The sequence below is a fragment of the Mandrillus leucophaeus genome, unplaced genomic scaffold (assembly GCF_000951045.1).
Source record: "Mandrillus leucophaeus isolate KB7577 unplaced genomic scaffold, Mleu.le_1.0 Scaffold1184, whole genome shotgun sequence".
Lineage (NCBI taxonomy): Eukaryota > Metazoa > Chordata > Mammalia > Primates > Cercopithecidae > Mandrillus > Mandrillus leucophaeus.
In genome coordinates, this window is record NW_012100143.1 from 20295 (window position 1) to 41703 (window position 21409).

A 21409-nucleotide genomic window follows, 5' to 3' on the forward strand; every position below is an offset into this window, starting at 1 on the left:
ATATATATTCTTTTATATATATGTTTTATGTGAATTTTATGGTTTTTTAAATTATATCTCATTGAAACTGGTTTTTTAAAAAAGATAGGAGTAAAAAGACAATGCTTTATCCAGGTGGCGATACTTGCTAATGGTGAGTTTTTTAGGCATTTGTTTATGGATTAATTCATAAAATATTGATTAGTACTATTATGATAGATTCTGGATGTCTGCCTACCAAAAGCTGATGGAGATAATGAATCATTCATAGTAGCCAAAATATGGAAACTACCCAAATAGCCATCAACATATAAATGGATACAGAAAGTATAGTATATACATACAATGGCATACTATTTATCCTTAAAAAAAAAAAGAAATCCTACCATTTGTGACAACATGGATGGACCTGACTGACATTACGCTAAATGAAATAAGTTAGTCACAGAAGGACAAATATTGCATGATTCCTTTTATATGAGGCCTCTATAATAGTCAAAAGTCTAGAAGTAGACAAGAGGATGGTGACTATCACAGGATAGAGGGAGGAGGAAAATGGGGAGTTGTTGTTCAGTAAGTATAAAATTATAGTTATACAAGATGAGTAAGTTACAGAGATCTGTTGTACAATATAGCACTTACAGTTAATCATAAGGTATTTTGTACTTTAAATTAATTTGTCAAGAGAGTAGATTTCATGTTAAGTATTCTAACCACAATAAAACAGTGGGTGGCATGAAGAAATTGTCAGAGATCATGGATATGTTTACCATACGGATTGTGGAGATAGCAACATAAGTATATACATATGTCAAAACTCACCAGGTTGTATACATTAATTGTGTGCCATTATTTGGATACCAACTAAACCTCAATAAAGGTGCAGGGGTGAGGGGAGGCCAACAGTATGTGGGACATGGCACTACTAGAGAAACAGTTATTAGCTCCAGAAGAGGAAGTGTGTATGGAGGGCAGTTGTGTCTTCAAGAACACTAAAAAAGGTAAGCCGGGGGCATATCCTGAAAGGCCTATGTGTCTTGCTAATAAATTTTGCTCTAACTTATAAACATTGGTTAGCAATTATGGTCTTTTAGGTTAGGAAGAGGTGCAACAATTCACAAAGCTATAATAAAAGCAAAATGAGGGATTGAACATGGAGACATAGCAATACCAGTGGGGAAACTAGACAGGAGAGAATAAACAGAGAAATATTTAGGAGGCTTTAAATACTGGAAGGTATTTGGGATTGGAGGAAGACCTTCAGATTTTATAGTGTAGGTTACAGCAATACACACATCCAGGAGTGGTATTGGGGGTGGATCTGAGCTCGAAGTTGGCAAAGACAAAGTCAAACCTCAGGCCTCTCCAATTTTTATTGGATCATCCCCAAGTCAGCCCACAGAGATGGGAAAGGAAGAGAAAGGGGAAGCCACTATGTTAGGTTCTGCAGTGGGACCCACAGGAACCATGATGCTGGGGCCAGACCAGGCGGTGGCATGGATGGTGGACCCCACCACACACACACACACATGCACGCACACACGTACACACACACACACGGGTGTGCACACACACACGGTCCCTCCTCTAAGAAGACCAAAGCCAGAAGACTCCTTCTTGAAAGTGAGCTGTGAGACGTCTACCCTGAGTCAAAATGACAGAGTTCCTTGTTTACTCAGTTTGACCCAAGAAAAAGGATAGAGTCAAATCTGGATGGAGAAGCACAAAATCTGTTGATTTGTAAGGAAAACACTTCTGTGCTTCTTGTCAAAATGCAGATATTTTAGTTAGAAACTTATTTTAGAATAATATATGTTAGGACACCCTTCTTCCCCTGACATCATCATGCAATTGGAGAAACTAGAGCTTTATGTTCCAGCGCCAAGGACCCAAGAGGAGTTTCAAGTCAGGCCATATTAGATGGACCCACAACAGAGATTTAACCCAACTTTATGTTCCAAGATTTCCCCAGAAGGTCACTAAAGAATACTCCTAGAAAGATACAGAACGTCTCCTTTTTACCTCTTGGAATTGCCGACACAGGGATTCAGCAACTTAACCATCAGCCCTGGCACCTACTTCCCCTCCCCTCTCCCTGAGTGTCTTATCCAACAAGACTGACAAGAGTGACTCCAGCAGGAGAGGGAAGACAGGCATCTCTACAGGATGTGCAGATAAAGACATTCCTGTCTTGGAAGAAATAAATTACTGAGATTCCAAAGACTGAAATAACTTTCTCTCAACCAACCATGTCAGCTTGAAAGAGAAAGAAAAAACAATTTTTTCTTCCTAACGTGATGGAAGAAATAGAGATGAGAATGGATCAACAGTTGAAGGATTCAGAAGTTGACAATGTTGGTATCACAGGTGAAATCCTTCCAGGAACACTACAGTGGTGAATGGTGAATTGTAGCAATCGATCTGGAATTTTAAAGAAATTATATCAGCAATAGATTCCAGTGTGCTTCCTTGCTACACATAGTTTGGGGATGACACATGGAAAGTAGCTTCTCTGTGGAAAGAGAGATGGGATACTAATCAGTTATAATTCCTTATCATTACTGTGAAGTGAGTTGTCCCTTTTGCTTTGAATCTATCTTTCCTCCTTACCCTGATAGCAATAATTAATAAGGAATATATAGAGGTTGAATGCCTTGCTACAAATACTTGATTCTGCTTTACTCATTGGCTCCGAAAGAAGCACTGTTTGATGGAAAATGTGTATGCTTTAGAATACTGCAATCAATGATAAGACTCAAAATCACTATTTCAAAGCAAAAGAACAAAAACAAAAAAGAAATATGTAGATAGAGCTCAGTGGCTTTAGTTTCTGAAAACTAAAACAGCAAAATAATGATAGTAGAGTACATATAGTAGATTTTTTCTACTTTTCAAAAATTGACTTCTATTATCTTTGAGGGGGGTGGTGGAAGGAAATTCTGTTGTGTGCTTTCCATTTTCAGTACCAAATAAATGTGTACATAAATAAATGTTAAAATTTTAAAATTAGGTATGCCTATCAATTTTTTAAAAACAGCAATAATTTCAAAATACAAATTTATTTTCAGGTGAAATTACCTATGGTGGTAGAGTTACAGACAGCTGGGATCAAAGATGCCTTCGTACTATCTTGAAAAGATTTTTTTCTCCTGAAACATTAGAAGAAGATTATAAATACTCTGAATCAGGTAAATGACTTTTCAATATTACAGGAAAGGCCTTTCCCAAGAAGTCGTTGACAGCATCTCTCAGTTTCCTATCCAGGGGCTGTCTGTGTCGGGTCTCCACAACCCTCTTATAGCCACACCCTATCCCCATGCTTGGCCACTTTCAGAGCTGGTTTGATAGTAGGATCACAGAGCTACATAGTGCTTGGTAACTACTTTGAATTACTTCCATTTTAAAGTTTATTGCACTGTGTCTAAATTTGTTTTCACTCTTATGTTCTAGTGTATTTTGAATGTAATCAAATAAAACACCCAGACATAGTGGCACATGTCTGTGGTCCCAGATACTCAGGAGGCTGAGGTAGGAGAATCACTTGAGCTCAGGAGTTCAAATCCAGCCTGGGCAACATAACAAGACCCAGTCTCTAAATCATAGTAAATATTATTACTACTACTATGTAAAAGTTTTTTAAATAAAGAAATGAAAATGTCTATTACAGCAAGTTGAGTAAAAACCAGATCTGTGAGTTGGAGATAGCTCATTACGAATCAGACAGCAAACAGATTAATTGTCCTGAGTGTTGATCCCCTTGGAAGGAGCAACTTGATTAGTACAAGCTCATAAAAGCTCCTACCATTGAGCGTCAGTCAGAGCCGATAAGATTCAACTGTATATCCTGCAATCATATAGATAGTCGAGTAACCCTAGATTTCAATGTAGCTTTTAGTTTGGGGAATTAGAGAAGGCTGTTGTTTATCAAACAAATATGAAAGCAATCTCTAACACAAGCATAAATTTAAGCCCTTAATGAGTTACACCTTTCAGCATAGATTTGGAGCCCTTCATGAGTTACACTTTTCAGCAGCATATCCCTGGATTCTCCGCATCTTTAAATGCTCTGGAGAAGGCATTTGAAAGGTTAGGACAGTAATCAGATTCTCAAGGCCTGAAGAAAAGGTAACAAAACTAGACACAGCAATGAAAGCATGAAAGCTTAGAAAAAACAATACCCCTTGCTACATGAGCCAGCTGATTGCAGCCACCATCTGCACCACACAAAGAAAAATCAAACTTGGCAGTACAAAGCCAATCTATTTGAGACATATTTGTCTTCTGTGTTTTTAATAACAGGTATCTATTTTGCACCCATGGCTGACAGCCTACAAGAGTTTAAGGACTACATTGAAAATCTGCCTTTGATCGATGACCCAGAAATTTTTGGAATGCATGAAAATGCCAATCTAGTCTTTCAGGTATGTGGCCTTTCATCTTAAAATACATATTTATGTTGTGTATAGAAACGCAAAACATCAATAATCACCCCTACTCACTCTGGAAATTATGATCTTCCTAAATAAACAAATAAAATAATTGTTTCACCTTGACTTCAACATTTGGTTCCAATTTAGCCTGTTACCTCTGGGTCCTTCACAGAATCCTAAGACTGTCACGCATTTTCTCTGTCACTGGCCAAGCCCCTCCATCTCCCAGCCTTCTGCCTAGTCCATCCATAATCTACCTGATCACAATCCAACAATTACATGAGGATTTCAATAATAATATAACCCTCTCCCTTTGCCCTTCATCTACCAGGCTGGGCACATTTGTGTCATATTACACAAAGGTTTGTGGATCCATACATGATTCAGTGATAAAAATACAGTGACAAATGTCCAAAGCAGATAAATTACAACACCGTTTATTACAAGCATGGTCACAGTGTCAGATCATAACCCAGAGAAAACTGGGTTGTTTTACTCCTCTGTGTAAGACCTTGTGATGCTGCACCATTACCTAAGGGTAGTCCAAGCTCTTCAGCGTGCACTCAAAGCTCTCCCATGACCCTAGGCCTGCGCAGAGTCATCAGGCACCAGAACCAACCCCTGGACTTGGAATGGACCTAAAGAAGGAGTCAGTGAAGGAACCCCAGGGCACCACGTTCCTGCCATGGACTTCTGAGATCCTAGACACAGGAGCTCCTGTGACCCCCACAGACCTTTGGACTGGCAGGCAGAGCAGCCCAAAGAACAAGGAGAGGCACAGTTTGAACCCACACAGAGCCCAGAAGGCTTTGCTATGCTGTGCAGCTGCAGGATAATGCTACCACAGACATTCATCCCCCAAGGCTTTCTATGTTACACTGAGTGGCTGTAGCTCCTACTATCTGCCAGTCCAGGAAATAGCAGAGCCTGAGCATGCTCATGCCTCAAGACAGGCCCCACCACCATTGCTACAGGCCCAAAGTGATCTATTCCATGCACCCCTTTGCCTGCTGGCCCCTCCCAAGACCACCTCTGAGGCCGCTCCTGTGGGAGAGTGCCCACAGCACAGCCTGCACAGCTCTGCCTGAGTGTTTTATTGGCAGCCCAGGAGTAGTTCACCACCCCCATCACAGCCAGTGCTTGACCCCTAGGGGCCAGGGGAAAAATCCACAGTTCTACTCCCAACTCCCCAGGACTCAATTACACCACCCAGGGATATCAAGTTGATATCTGTGTCCTGAGCTCAAGTAGGGGAACACAAAAAAGAGTATGGCACAGGTTTGTATGCCAGCATGGGAGCTGGTCACTCCTTTTTTTTTTTTTTTTTTTTTTTATAAACAGTCTCGCTCTGTCATTCAGGCTAGAGTGCAGTGGTGCGATCTCGGCTGACTGCAACCTCCACCTCCCAGGTATGAGCAATTCTTCTGCCTCAGCCTCCCAAGTAGTCTAAGATTACAGGCGTCCACCACCACGCCCAGCTAATTTTTGTATTTTTAGTAAAGACAGGGTTTCACCATGTTGACCAGGCTGGTCTCGAGCTCCTGACCTCAGGCGATCCACCTGCCTCGGCCTCTCAAAGTGCTGGGATTACAGGTGTGAGCCACTGCACCCAGCCCACCCCTCCTTTTTCCAAGATGGGCATGGCCTAACAGCCACCACTTCTCCCTTATGGAGTTCCATAGCCCAGAATGCCTGGGCTGGCTCAGGGATCTGGACAAAAATGGCTTGGGATAAGCGAAGCTGGTTGGGCCTGCTACCTGGGCAGAGACTGGAGGGAGACCCACCGGGTCAGGGAGCATGAGGTGGGCAGGCCCCATAACCATTCACTGGGCTGAGAAGCCTAGACAGCAGGTGCCATATTGGTTGCACACTGGTAGTGCCACTACCCTGTCCAGGGAGCCTCCACCTTTGAACAACTGCATCACCAAACCACCTGCCAACATACTCCACAACTCATTCTAACTTTGGCAAGCACAGGGGATGGGCAGTTACCTAAGGAGTAAAGGGTCTTCTAGAGACAGTCCTTGGTGCAAACCGCCCCTAAGAAAGGAGGGAGCACACTCCACCAAAGCCCTACTTGGGACAAAGGAAATGGAAGTGTGACACCAGCCACTAAAAGAGACACCACCAAGACCTAGGAATGGACTTAAAGAGGGAACATCTCTCATTTTCCACCCTCACCCGCCTTCCCGTTGGAGCCGTTCCTGTTGGGGCCTGGTAAGTGTGTGTACTGCAGTAAGCTGCTTTTCTGTGATTCTCCATTGGACCCACCCCTGCTGGAGGTAACTGAGTTGGAGGAGCATGTTTTTTGCACTTCTCTAGTGCCTCCACCCCCACTGAGGGCTATTGCAGCTAAGAGCCTATGTGCTGGCTCTATTGAGCACCATCTACTGGACTACAGCCGGAATTACCATACCAAACAAAAATAATATTGCTACAAGCAGTGCCTGTCAAACACGCTGCGTAAACCTCTACGTAACCAAAGAACCCATATAGAGCTTTGCCGCTCTGAAAGCACCCAGAAACAAAGCCAATTGGTTGTACACAACATACACAACAGTTATATCCTCCAGGAAAAAAAACAAAAACAAAAAGTCAAAAAACTCCATTCAAACAAAAGCAAATTCAAAAAGATAAAGAAGCATCAACTCCTTCAGATAAGAAGAAATCAGCACAAGAACTTCAGCAATACAAAAAGCCAGAGTGCTTTGTTACCTCCAAAGGATCACACTAGTTCCCTAGCAATGGATCCTAGTCAGATTGAAATGTCTGAAATAATAGAAACAGAATTCAGAATATGTGTGGCAAGGAAACTCAATGAGATCCAATAGAAAGTTGAAATCCAATGCAAAGAAGCCAGAGAAATAATCCAAGGTTTAAAAGATGATACAGCTATACTGAGAAAGAACAAAACAGAGCTTCTGAAATTGAATATCTCACTACAGGAGTATCAAAACAAAACTGGAAGCCTTAACAACAGATTAGACCAAGCAGAAGAATGAATTTCAGAACTCAAAAGACTGGTCCTTTGAATCAACCCAGTCAGAAAAAAAAAATAAAGAGAATTTTTTAAGATTCTCTTTTCTTTCTGAGAAATATGGGATTATGTAAAATGACTAAATCTACCATTTATTATCATTCCTTGGAGAGAAGAGAAAGTAAGCAACTGGAAAACATATTGGAGTATATAATCCAAGAATATTTCCCCTATCTCACTAGAGAAGTTGGCATGCAGATACAAGAAATCCAGAGAACTCTTGCAAGATACTGTATAAGCTGACCATCCCTAAGACATAGTCATCAGACTTTCCAAGGTCAAACCAAAGAAAAAATATTAAGTCATTAGAGAAAAGGGCCATATTACCTATAACGGGAATCCTATCAGAATAACAGCAGTCTCTCAGCAGAAAACTTAGAAGCCAGAAGAGATTGGGGGCCCATTTTTAGCATTCTTAAAGAAAATAAGTTCCTGGGCCAGGCACGGTGACTCACGCCTGTAATCCTAACACTTTGAGAGACAGAGGCAAGTGGATCACCTCAGCTCAGGAGTTCCAGACCAGCCTGGGCAACACGTTGAAACCGCATCTCTACTAAAATACAAAAAGTTAGCCAGGCATGGGGGCATGCACCTGTAATCCCAGCTACTCGGAGGCTGAGACAGGAGAATTGCTTGAACCCAGGAGGCAGAGGTTGCAGTGAGCAGAGATCACACCATTGCACTCCAGCCTGGGTGACAGAGTGAGGCTCTGTCTCAAAAAAAAGAAAAGAAAAGAAAAGAAAAGATATTCCAGCAAAGATTTTCATATCCTGCCAAACTAAGCCTCATAAACAAAACACAAATAAAATACTTCCCCGGCAAGTAATCACTGAGAGAATTTGGCACCAGCAGACCAGTTCTACAAGAGATGCTTAAGGGAATCCTAAACATAGAAATGAAAGAACAATACATGTAACCACAAAATCACACATAAGTACATAGCCTACAGACGGCATAAAACAACTACATAATCAAGACTACAAAGCAACTAGCCAAAAACAGAACAACAGAAACAAAACCTCACATATCAATATTAACCTTGAACATAAATGACCTAAACATTCCACTTAAAAGACATAGAGTAGCAAACTGAATTAAAACACAGACCCATCCTTCTGCTGTCTTCAAGAGACCCATCTCACATGTAATGACAACTATAGGCTCAAAGTAAAGGGATGCAAAAAGATCTATCATGCAAACAAAATAAAAAAGAGCAGAGAATGCTATTCTTGTATCAGAGAAATTAGACCATAAACTAACAACAGTAAAAAAGGACAAAGAGGGCATGATATAATGATAAATAATTCAATTCAAGAAGATTTAATGATCCTAAATATATATGCTCCCAACATTGGGGCACTCAGATTTATAAAATAATTACTTCTACCTAAGAAAAGGCTTTTACAGCCACACAATAATCAGAGAAACAGCAGAGGTGGGGACTTCAACACTCCACTGACAACATTAGACAGATCATGAAGGAAGAAAACTAACAAAGACATTCTAGACTTAAATTCAATACTTGACTAATTGGACCTAATAGACATCTACAGAATATTCCACCAATAATGAAAGAATATACATTCTTCTCATCTGCCCACAAAACATACTCTAATATTGACCACATGTTTGGTCATAAAGCAAGTCTCAACAAATTTAAAAAATCAAAATCATACCAAGCATCTTCTCAGAACACAGTGGAATATAATTAGACATCAGTACCAAAAGGAACTCTCAAAACCACACAAATACATGGAAACTAAACAACTTGCTCCTGAATGAGTTTTGGGTAAACAAAGAAATTAAGGCAAAAATCAAAAAATTATTTGAAACAAATGAACATAGAGACACAAGATACCAAAAGCTCTGAGATGCAACAGAAACAGTGTTAAGAGGAAAGTGAATAAAGCTAACTGCCTACGTCAAAAAGATATTAATAGAAAGATCTCAAATTAACAACCTAATGTTGCACCCAAAGGAACTAGAAAAACAAGAACAAACTAAACTCGAAGCTTGCGGAAGAAAAGAAATAACTAAAATCAGAGAAGAACTAAATGAAATTGGGACCAAAAAGAAAAAAGCATACAAAGAGTCAACAAAAAAAAATGCTAGCTCATTGAAAGGATAAAAAAGACTGATAAACTGTTAGCTAGATTAACAAAGACAAAAAAGAAGATACAAATAAGCACAATTAGAAATGACAAAGTGACATAACAACTGCTCCCACAAAAATATAAAAGATCCTCAGAGACTACTATGAATATATTTATGTGATTTATGTGCACAAACTAGAAAATCTAAAGGAAATGGATAAACTCTTGGAAACACACAACCTCCCAAGATTGAACCAGAAAGAAATAGAAACCCTAAACAGACCAATAATGAGTTACAAAATTGAATCAACAATTTTAAAAACCTACCAATCAAAACAAGTTTTGCACCAGACAGATTCACAGACAAATTCTACCAGATGTACAAAGAAGAGCTGGTGACCAATCTTATGGAAATAATTCCAAAAAAATCAAAGAAGAGGGATTCCTTCCTAACTCATTCCATGAAATCGGTATCATCCTAGCATCATAATGTGGCAAAGACACAACAAAAAGAGAAAACTGCAAGCCAATAACCCTGATGAACATAAACTCAAAACTCCTCAGCAAAATACTGGGAAATCTAATCCAATAGCACCCCAAAAGGATAATCCACCACAATCAAGTGGGCTTTATTCTTGGGATGCAACGATGGTTCAACATACAAATCAATAAGTGTAATTCACTGCATAAACAGAATTAAAAACAAAACCATAGGATTATCTCAATCAATGCAGGAAAATCATTCAATAAAATCCAACATCCTTTAATGGTAAAAACCTTCAACAAACTAGGCATCGAAGAAACATACCTCAAAGTAATAAGAGCCATCTATGACAAACCCATAGCCAATATTATACTTCACAGGAAAAAATTGGAGGCATTTCCCCTAAGAACTGGAACAAGACAAGGATGTTCACTCTTACCACTCCCGTTCAACATATTAATAGTACTGGAAGTCCTAGCCAGAGTAATCAGGCAAGAGAAAGAAATAAAATGCATCCAGATAGGAAAAGAGGAAGTCAAATTATCTCTCTTCACTGACAGTATGATTCTATACCTAGAAAATCCCAAAGATTCTGCCAAAAGACTACTAGACCTACTAAACTACTTCAGTAATGTTCCAGGATACAAAATCAATGTACAAAAATCAGTAGCATTTCTATACATCAATAATGTTTAAGCTGAGGACCAAATTAAGAACACAATGCCATTCACAATTGCCACAAGAAAAATAAAATACCTAAGAATACATCTAACCAAGGAGGTAAAACATCTCTACAAGAATTACAAAACACTGTTGAAAGAAATCATGGATGACACACGTAGAAACATTTCATGCTCACAGATTGGAAGAATCTATATTATAAAAATGCCCACACTGCCCAAAGCGATCACACATTTGAATCTATTTCTGTCAAACTACCAACATCATTTTTCACAGAATTAGAAAAGAATATTCTAAAATTCACAGGAAACCAAAAAAGAGCTTGAATAATCAAAGCAATTCTAAGCAAAAAGAACAAAGCCAGAGCCATTATACAAGGCTACAGTAACTAAAACAGCATGGTACTGGTACAAAAAATAGACACATAGACCAATGGAACAGAGTAGAGAACCCAGCAATAAAGTTACATACCTACAACCTTTGATCTTCAACAAAGTCGACAAAAATAAACAATGGGGAAAGAGCACTCTATTCAATAAATGGTACTAAGAAAACTGGCTAACCTTATGTAGAAGAATAAAACTAAACTCCTACCACTCGTCATATACAAAAATTAATGCAAGATGGATTAAAGAATTAAATGTGATACCTCAAACTATTAAAACCCTAGAAGAAAACCTAGGAAATACCAGGATATTAGCCTATGCAAATAATTTATGGCTAAGGCCTCAAAAGCAAATGCAACAAAAACAAAAATTGACAATTGTGACCTAATTGAACTAAAAAGCTTTTGCCCAGCAACAGAAACTATCAATAGGGTAAACAGACAACCTACAAAATGGGAAAGTATATGTGCAAAGCATGCATCTGACAAAAGGACTAATATCCAAAATCTATAAGGAACTTAAAGAAACCAACAAGCAAAAAACAGACAACCCCATTAAAAGGGGGCAAAGCACATAAACAGACACTTCTCAAAAAAAAAAAGAAGAAGAAAGACGACCAGGCGTGGTGGTTCATGCCTGTAATTCCAGCACTTTGGGAGGTTGAGGCAGGCAGATCACCTGAGGTCGGGAGTTCAAGACCAGCCTAAACAACATAGAAAAACCCTGTCTCTACTAAAAATACAAAACTAGCTAGGCGTGGTGGCACAAGCCTGTAATCCCAGCTACTCGGGAGGTTGAGGCAGGAGAATCGCTTGAACTTGGGAGGCAGAGGTTGCAGTGAGCCAAGATCGTGCCATTGCATTCCAGCCCAGGCAGCAAGAGTGAAACTTTGTCTCAAAAAAAAAAGAAAGAAAGAAAAGAAAACTACAAGCAGCCAACAAACATGAAAAAAATGCTCAACATCACTAATCAGAGAAATGTGAATCAAAACCACAATGAGATATTATCTCACACCAGCCAGAATGGCAATTATTAAAAAGTCAAAAAATAACATGTTGGTGAAGTTATAGAGAAAACAGAATGCTTATACACTGTTGGTGGGATTGTAAATTAGTTCGGCCCCTGTAAAAAGCAGTTTGGAGATTTCTCAAAAAACTGAAAATAGAAGTAATGTTCAACCCAGCAATCCCATACTGGGTATCAACTCAAAGGAAAATAAACCATTCTACCAAAAAAAACACATGCACTCATATGTTTGCAGTTCTATTCACAATAGCAAAGACATAGGATCAACATAGGTGCCCATCAACAGTGGGCTGGACAAGGAAAATGTGGTACATATACACCATGGAATACTACACAGTCACAAAAAAAAGAATGAAATCATGTTCTTTGCAGCAAATTGATGCAGCTGGAGGCCATTATCCAAAGTGAATTAATGCAGAAACAGAAAACCAAATACTGCATGTTCTCACTTACAAGTGGAAGCTAAACACTGGGTACACATGGACATAAAGATGGGAACAATAGACACTGGGGACTCCAACAGGGAGGAAAAGGAAGGAAGAAAAGAGTTGAAAAACAACCTGTTAGATACTATGTTCACCACTTGGGTGATGAAGTTCAATAGAAGCCCAAACCTTGGCACCATGCAACACATCAGTGTAACAAACCTGCACACGTACCCTCTGAATCTAAAATGCTTTTTAAAAAATTAAGACAAGTGGTAAATCAAAATTTTTTTGAAACAAAAACTGAAAAGTTAGCTTTCCATATTATAGAATTATCTTATAAATTAATAAATAATAAAATGCTAAAATTCAAAGATGTGCAAAAAACATGAATAATTCATAAAGGAGTAATATAGATGGTCAATGAACATATTTTTCAAGATTTAAATTCTTAAAGAAGTGCAAAAAATGAGAAACTATTTTATCTATTAAATTAGAAACATTTGTTTAAGTAATAATATTAATTCTTGCAAAGACATAGAAAGACAGGCTTTATGATACACTATTGTTGGAAATATAAATTGATATAATGTTTTTAGAAATTAATATGGTAATACCCAGTTTTAAAGTATTGCCTCTACTTAATCTATCATTTAAAGAATTTCAAAAATGGTGGATGAAATTCATACAAACATATTCTATTCCCCAAGTGTAATAAGATCGGCTGGGCGTGGTGGCTCACACTTGTAATCCCAGCACTTTGGGAGGCCAAAGCAGGTCAGTCACTTGAGGCTAGGCGTTCAGGACCAGCCTGGCCAACACGGTGAAACCCTGTCTCTACTAAGACTGTAAAAATTAGCCAGGCATTGTAACGGGTGCCTGTAATCCCAGCTACTTGGAGGCTGAGACAGAATCGCTTGAGCCTGGAGGCAGAGGTTGCAGTGAGCCAAGATCACGCCACTGCACTCCAGCGTGAGAAACAGAGTGAGACTCCATCTCAAAAAAAAAGTCTAATAAAATCAAAAAACTAGAAATTTCCAAAAAATAGATAAGTAATTCATATTAATTATGGTGCATTTATACCATAATTAGTATCACATTGTCCCTTAAATTATCACTTAGTCACTTAAAGCATGGTTAATGAGGATTTTTCAGTGATACTAGAAGACTCATAATATTGAAAATGAATTAATATTACATAAATTTATTAGCTCAATTTTGCAAACCATATGCACATATATACGGAAAGTGTCCAAGTTGAAGTAAACTATAGTTTATTTAGTTAAATATTACTTCATTATAAGTAATTATTATACAGAAAGTGTCCAAGTTGAAGTAAACTATAGTTTATTTAGTTAAATATTACTTCATTATAAGTAATTATATCTGGAAAGTAAGTATCATGAGTATTTTTTCTTTGTATTTTTCTATCTTCAAATTTTTGTGTAATAAGCCATATTTTTCTAATTAAAAAAAAAGTTAATTGAATAAAAGAATGACCTGAAACTGTGTTCTCATGATTTTTCCCTTACTTTCATAATTTCTTTCAACTGATCAACTTAAAAATGTTTAACCATTCTTTATTGTAGTAAAATATATATAACAGAAAATGTACATTTTAATCATTTTTAAGCATACAGTTCAGTGGCATTGAGTACATTTATTTATGTATTTATTTTTCTTTTCTTTCCTTTTGAAATAGGGCCTCCCTCTGTTGCCCTGGCTAGAGTGCAGTGGTGAGATCATAGTTCACCGCAGCTTCTAACTCCTGGGCTCCAGCTATTCCCCATTCAGCCTCCCAAGTAACTAGGACCACAGGTGCACACCACCACACCCAGCTAATTTTTTTTTTTTTTTTTTTGTAGGGACAGAGACTTACCATGTTGCCCATGCTGGTCTCAAACTCTTGGGCTAAAGCAATCCCTTTTGAGCTAAAGCAGTCTTCCTGCCTCGACCACCCAAAGTGTTGGGATTACAGGCATGAGCCACTGGGCCCGGCCCATTAAGTACATTTACACCGTTGCTCAACAAAAAAATTTTTAGTATGACAGTAACAACTATGTACTAGGCATTTCCAATGACCACATTTTACCAACTCTACCTTCAAGATAGAAAATAAAATTTCTTTAGGCCAGTCACAAAAAGACAAATACTGCATGATTTAACTTTTATGGAGTTATCTAAAATAGTCAAATTCATAGAATTAAAGAGTAGAATGGTAGTTGCCAGGGGCTGGGGAGAGGGGGAAATGGGGAATTACTAATCAACAGGCATAAAGTTGCAGTCAAGCAAGATGAATCAGCGCTAGAAATCTTTTGTGCAACATTGTACCTGTAGTCAGCAATAATTACTGTCTTCCACACTTAAAATTTGTTAAGAGGGTAGATCTCATGTAATTGTTCTTACCACAATAAAAGAAAGTGAAAATAAATAGTATTGTTTTAGAGAGCTGCCTTTACTTTTGTAAATAATTATATGTGCTGCAAATTTTTTTTTTGAGAATTTGAGTCTTCACTGTTCTGTCTCTTACTGCCATTACAGTACAAAGAGACCAACACTTTAATCAACACCATACTTGAGGTTCAGCCAAGGTCATCTACTGGTGGAGAGGGAAAAAGCAATGACGAAATTGTTCAAGAACTTGTTGCTTCCGTCCGGGCCAGAGTTCCAGGTAATAAATAATTCTAGGAATTTGTATGTAATAGGAATTTTAGGAATACACTCAGAGAACTGAGTGATAAACAGATGTCAAAACCTGCTTATTATGTAGACTTTCTTTAACCTAAAGAGCTCTTTTGACATGGAGCTCTTCATTTATAGACTAGAAGCTTACAGCATCTCAGCATCTCAACTGCCAGGAGCATTAGGAGGAAATTGGTTTCCAGCTCAACGTAACTTTAACCAGACTTTTTCCTGAGCTTCCCTTGATTTCGTTATTCTACTGTCTCTAGACCTGTGCTGTGCAAGAAAATAGCCCCTAGCCACATATGGCTACCTAAATTTAAATTTAATATAATTTAAAATTCATGTCCTCATTTGCACCAGTCACATTTCGAGTGCAATCATTGGACAGTACAGATAGAGAACACTTCCATCATCATTAAAAGCTCTACTGGACAGTCCTGCTCTGGAATCCATTTCAATTTTTTCTCCATTTAGAAGACATGGCTAAATTACTTTCACCTTGCTTTCTGATAAGTGAAAGAGTCTTCCTGAATGATCACAAGAGATCTATTTTAACACTTTTCTTAATCAGTAGGAGATTTAGATGTCTTAGTTATTCATGGTTGGAAGAGATGTCATTATAGGAAAAAGAAAATTGGGACAGAAAAAAACAGCAACTGAATCTTGCCAGTGCCCTTAAGCCCCTGGAATAAAAGGAGCCTTGTGGTTTCAGAAGTCAGTTATCTGCCTCCTAGAAGCAAGCCCTCAAGAGAATGTCTGCTTGGTTAGAGAATTCTGTTGTTGAAGCAAACAGTCAATAAATATAAGATCAATAAATACAAGATGGAGTGCTGGTTGGGAAAAGGATGGAGAGATGAATGGATAGCTGCAGAGACCGTGCACTTGTTTGGTAGAATCCCATTGACACCTAGGAGGTTTTTCTCTCCAGGCTTCATAAAGCTTGTACTTTTACTGTGAAATGCTAAGCAGATCATCTGCTGAGACTGAGGGGACAGGAAAGCAATTGGCTCAGCAAAAGAATTGAGAGTTTGAAATAGCCCTGAGAGGAATGGTGGGAAGAGAAGACCAGGGACATGTAACCCAGCACTGTGGACCCAAGGGATTAGACTCGTTGGCACTGCTGAGGGATTTTTGTCCAGCAGCCAAATGTGTGTGGTCAAGAAGGAATTTGATATATGTACGTCATAGTCGTTTGTTTACACATACTTTTTGCAAATACGCAAGGAAAAGGCCGTTCCTTCCTCTTTCGTAGCTCATATCATTTTCATCTGAGCCTGCATTTGGTGGATTGTAGGGAGAAAGAAGAGCTACATTTTCCATCCAGTTTGAACCATGAGCCTGTTTAATAATGCAATCAGTCCCTTTAAATAATGCCCAGTAACATGGGATAAACACTAAGTCTCTCTCTCTCTCTCAGTCTCCTGCCCCCAACCTTTTCTATTCAGTGCAGGTGAGCAGGGAAGTGGGAGATTTAAACACTTGTATGGTAGAAGGGGAGACTCAGGGTCCCTGGACCGTCTAGTCTCTGGAATGTTCCTTATCTGCCAGGCAACCGCTTTGTCCTGCTAGCATTTGCCACTGAACCCTTCAGGGCTCTGCCTCCCAATCAGCCAAAGCCAGGCACACCTTCCTGTGCCCTCCTGCCAACCCCCCTCATTCCACATTGGAAACCTTTCAAACCCCTCATCAAACTTGCAGATACCACTGAGCCATACTGACCTTCCATTTCATCCTCTTCCCTCTCAACCCCTCACCTCCTCCCCACAGTCAACCAGAATGAAAATGAGCAGGCTTCTCCTTCCTTTTTCCAGTCCTCCTTCTACATTAGCACAGCCAGTCTTTCTATGATCTCACTTAAGCAACAAGAACCTACTTCTCCTGTCCCATTGCCGTAGACCACATAGCTCAAACTGGCTGGGAAGATGAAAATACCCATGGGGAACATGCTTTAAGGGAAGAAATGAAATGCAATGGTTTAGTGTTTGAGGAAAAAAAAGTATATGTGTATGTGTATATATATACACTTTATATATATATATGTCCTGATACAAATGAATTTAAGCTTAATTTTCTGTGATTGCTTGTATATAAACACAGGTGAATCACAAAAGCATTCTAAATTATAGAAATGTCACATTTAAATGCTATGTGTCTGGCTTAAACAATGAGAAAAGCTGGCTTTTTTAAAATGTTAAGATAAGCACATTGCCTTAGCAATATTGTGAGAACAAATCAATGATGACTAGCCTGAGGAATCATTGTGTATGTTTCAGAAAAACTGGAAATGGAGGGTGCTTCTGAGGGCCTTTTCGTCAAGGATCCTCAAGGACGCCTGAACTCCTTGACCACTGTTCTTGGACAGGAAGTGGACCGGTTTAACAATCTGCTGAAGTTAATTCACGTATGAGAGCTTACTTTCATCATTGCTATTGCGCATCAAAGCTTTGTAGAGAATTGTATGATACGAAATTCTTCCGTTCCTATCACTTCGGCATTTCCATTTGGATACACTAACAACTCTTCAAGTCCAATGAGTCTAAAAATGATTTTATCCTTCTCTAATGAATCTGTACTCCCATTTTCTAATAACAATGGAGTGAATATGTAACATTACAAATTCTCAGTCTCCTCCTTATCCTTACACCCTTGGATTCTGTTGACTCACTAGAAATTGATCAGAGACCTAAGCACTCAATTAAGAGTAATTCAGTGCTTGTTCCTAATGTCTAGTTTGCATTTAATAACATAGTCTTTAAGCAAGACCGTGAAAACCAGAATCTGTCAGTGCGGGCCACAGAATGCCTGCATTAGAGTCCCCTGTGGTGTGTTCAGCATGTGGATTCCTTGATCCCACTCAAGACGTACTGAGTTAGAATTTCTTGAAGCAGAGCCTGGGAATATGAATTTTAAATAAACTCTCCGGATGATTTTAATGCCGCTAAAATTTGCAAACACCTGTTTGATCTTCTGCTTTATGTTCATAGATAGTTTCTCTCTGCATTGCCTTGCATTGATAATGACGGTCAAAGGCCTTCCTAGTTTCTCTGTGCATAACTTCGATAAGAGAAAAAGAATAACTATTAGCAAATATTGAGCACTAACAGGAAAAGTGTTACCGCTAATCAGGGAACCAAACACCTACTTCAAGGTCAAGACTTGGGGATGAGATTGGGGGAGAACTGGGAGAGATCTTTTACAGCTAAAGATCATTACTGTTCCCTATCAGAAAGGCAAAGTCTCTGGATGTGGCTGCTTGGCTGGCAATACCTAGGCTTGTTGGTTAGGTGGACCCTGGATCAGCTGAGTATGTGGTCTTCACCTTGGGACTGTGGCATCTAGTCAGGTGTGCACCGAAGTCAGCAAGCTAAGTCTCTCTCCTCTCTCAGTCTCCTGGTCAGGTTGCCGGGTCAGGGCTTATTTCCTTCTATATTGAATGAATTGGGGTACAGACTAAGCTACTATGATAAAGACCCCCATAACATAGTCCAAAACAAGATAAAAATTCACTTTACTCTCCCCTAACAGTCCCGAGGGAGCTCTGTCTAGGGCAGGTAGTTAATTCTGCTTTGTGAGCTCATCCAGGGATAAACAGGTTGGCTCTTCCAGTCTCAAAAGACAACTTCCGTGTCTGGGTCTAAGGTGGCTGCCCCAATTGTCCCCTTTTGCCAGCCAGTGGGAAGTAGGAAAGAGAGAGCAAGGAAAAGCAGCTTCCTTATAAAAATGTGATCCAGTGGTAGTGTACATCTTTTCCTCTTATATCCCATTAGCCAAAACTTGGTCACATGGCCACACCCCAGCTGCAAGGGTGGCTGGGAAAGGAGTCTCTAGATGGGGTGCTCTGTGCCCAGCTAACACTAAGGAAGTGCTGTTGTTTTGAGGAACACCAGGAGATGGATGCTACTCATGTCTTGCCCTTTCCACATCATGAATTTTCACCCACTTGAAGATAAGACCAGATGTCACTTCCTCCATTATGTCTTCCTGGAGACCAGCCCTTCCCTCTACTGCCAGATGAGTTAGGGTCCCATCCTCAAGGCCCTGTCATCTCAGGTCTCTGTATCCACCACTGTATTCATTACACTTTTTGTAGTTTCCCACCTATGAGTATGGCTACTCTAACAAAGAATTTCTTTAAAACAAGGGAGCTGTTACATTCGTCGTCTTTGTTTCCTTAGTAACTGGCATACTAAATCTTCCACGAATATTTTAATGTACAGGTGAACAAATGTGACTCTCAGGTCTCCTTTGGTCACTTTTTCTGGTCAGACAAACCCCAGTCCACCACTAACAGAGGAATTCACCTAATGGAAGCGTAAGGGGAGGAGCCCAGGGACAGGTGGCCTGCAGGGCCGTCAGGAACCACAGCCAAGCATTCCCATCAGACGGGAGGTGCCCACCATGGCATGCTGTGCCTGTGCCAGAGGCCTTCCTCACCTGACCTCGAGTCCTAGACCACAAGGCCTGGTCCTGCTTTGCCCTGGCTTTGTTTCCAGCCTCACCTTCCCTTCCCCTTGGGAACAGCCAGACAGTACTGTAGTGGCATTACGAAAGCCAGGGGAAGGGAGCAGCACCCAGGAATGCCATCCTGGCTAACCCACTCTCCTCCAGACAGAACTGTGGGATAGGGCAGGTCCTGAGAGTGACAAGGCCACCCTGTGTAGGCTTCCGAGCCATAGGGAAAGGAAAGCCTTTGAAGTACTCTTTCTCCCATTTAATACATCTGTGTGTTGGCTGCCTCCTTTGGGAGAATCGACTGCAACATGACCTCTTTCTATTTCAAGCAGACCTTGAAGGTCTCAGCAGTCTGTTCCCTCCACCTCTATCATTTTTTGTGTTCTCTCTGGATTTTAGATGAGTCTTCTGCTATTTCTTCCTATTTCCAGGTCTACCATGGAGGATAGTCTTGGCTCTGGCTAAGGGCCTCTTTCCTGCACTCTGCTGCAGATGGTTCCTCAGATCCTAAGGACAAATCTAAGTAAAACACTTCTTTTTTCTACCGCTGCCTCTTGTGAAAAGAGGTACAGGGAGAAGGGAACCAACAAATAAACCTATGAAAGAATGGAAGGATGTGTAGCCTTGTTTTATCCACACAGTGCCTGTCCCTAAGACGCTGTGCATGTGGTCCCAGTCCTTATTTGGTTGCTTAGTCAACATAAATTTTGCCTCTAATATCTTCCTATTATATTTTCCCAGTATATGGCAGTTTTCACAACACTGCGACCGTGAGGGCCATAACCCACCTATATGCACTCGCTCGTCTTTAGCCAGGTGGCAAACATCGCCCTGTACTCCACTCCAGCCCAGTGTCTCCCAGGACTACTGCCTGCCTCCATCTTCTGGTGAGAGGAGGAGAGGCTACCAGACATGTTTTAAGGAGGTGTTTCCAGTACAAGGAGACCATCTGATGCCAACTAGAAGATTAGTGTCATCTAAGACTCTCCCCTTTCCAGCCAGGCATGGTGGCTCACACCTGCAATCCCAGCTTGTTGGGAGGTCAAGGTGGGCGGATCTCCTAAGGTCGGGAGTTTGAGACCAGCCTGGCCAACATGGCAAAACCCCTTTAAAAATACAAAAATTATCTGGGCAGGGTGGTGCATGCCTGTAATCCCAACTACTTGGCACACTGAGGCAGGAGAATCACTTGAACCCAGGAGGTGGAGGTTGCAGTGATCTGAGATCACACCACTGCACTCCAGCCTGGTGACAGAGCAAGACTCTATCTCAAAAAAAAAAAAAAGAATCTCCTCTTTCTGCACTAACTCTGGGGGTTGGGGGAACCCCCTGAGCAGAGATGACCAGTAGCATGAGGTGGTTCTCACTCCCCATCTCCCCCTCCTCCTCACACTCTGTGGTTCCCAAATCACAGTCAGACCTATTTCTCTTTTGACCTGGAAGAGTGCTGGACAGTGGCATTTCTCCCAGCCGCTTCTCCAGGCTTCAGGAGACATTTCTGCTTCCTTCTTTCCACCGCATTGGACTCTACTATCAACTGCCACCCTCAAGTGTTACACCACAACGGTCACATATTGTAATAATGCATGAAATATTGGAGGGTCTGGGAAGCAGACAGTGTGCACAGAGAAGAGAACCCAGCAAGTGGCACCTCCGGGCAAGGCAGCACCTGCTGTCATGAATGTGTGTCACTGACACTGGATAATGACATCTACAAAAGCCACCAACCCC

The 21409-nt window shown here is 40.3% G+C and overlaps 1 protein-coding gene across 1 annotated transcript in view; it reads left to right on the top strand.

Annotated features, from left to right (window-relative positions):
• LOC105528731 (dynein heavy chain 6, axonemal-like) overlaps nucleotides 1-21409 on the top strand; it is a 49674-nt gene that overhangs the window by 13621 nt on the left and 14644 nt on the right. Inside the window, exons 6-9 of the mRNA XM_011965609.1 lie at nucleotides 3048-3167; nucleotides 4279-4400; nucleotides 15083-15212; nucleotides 17500-17627. Of these exons, the coding sequence (XP_011820999.1) occupies nucleotides 3048-3167; nucleotides 4279-4400; nucleotides 15083-15212; nucleotides 17500-17627 (500 nt within the window). The remainder of the gene's footprint in view (nucleotides 1-3047; nucleotides 3168-4278; nucleotides 4401-15082; nucleotides 15213-17499; nucleotides 17628-21409) is intronic.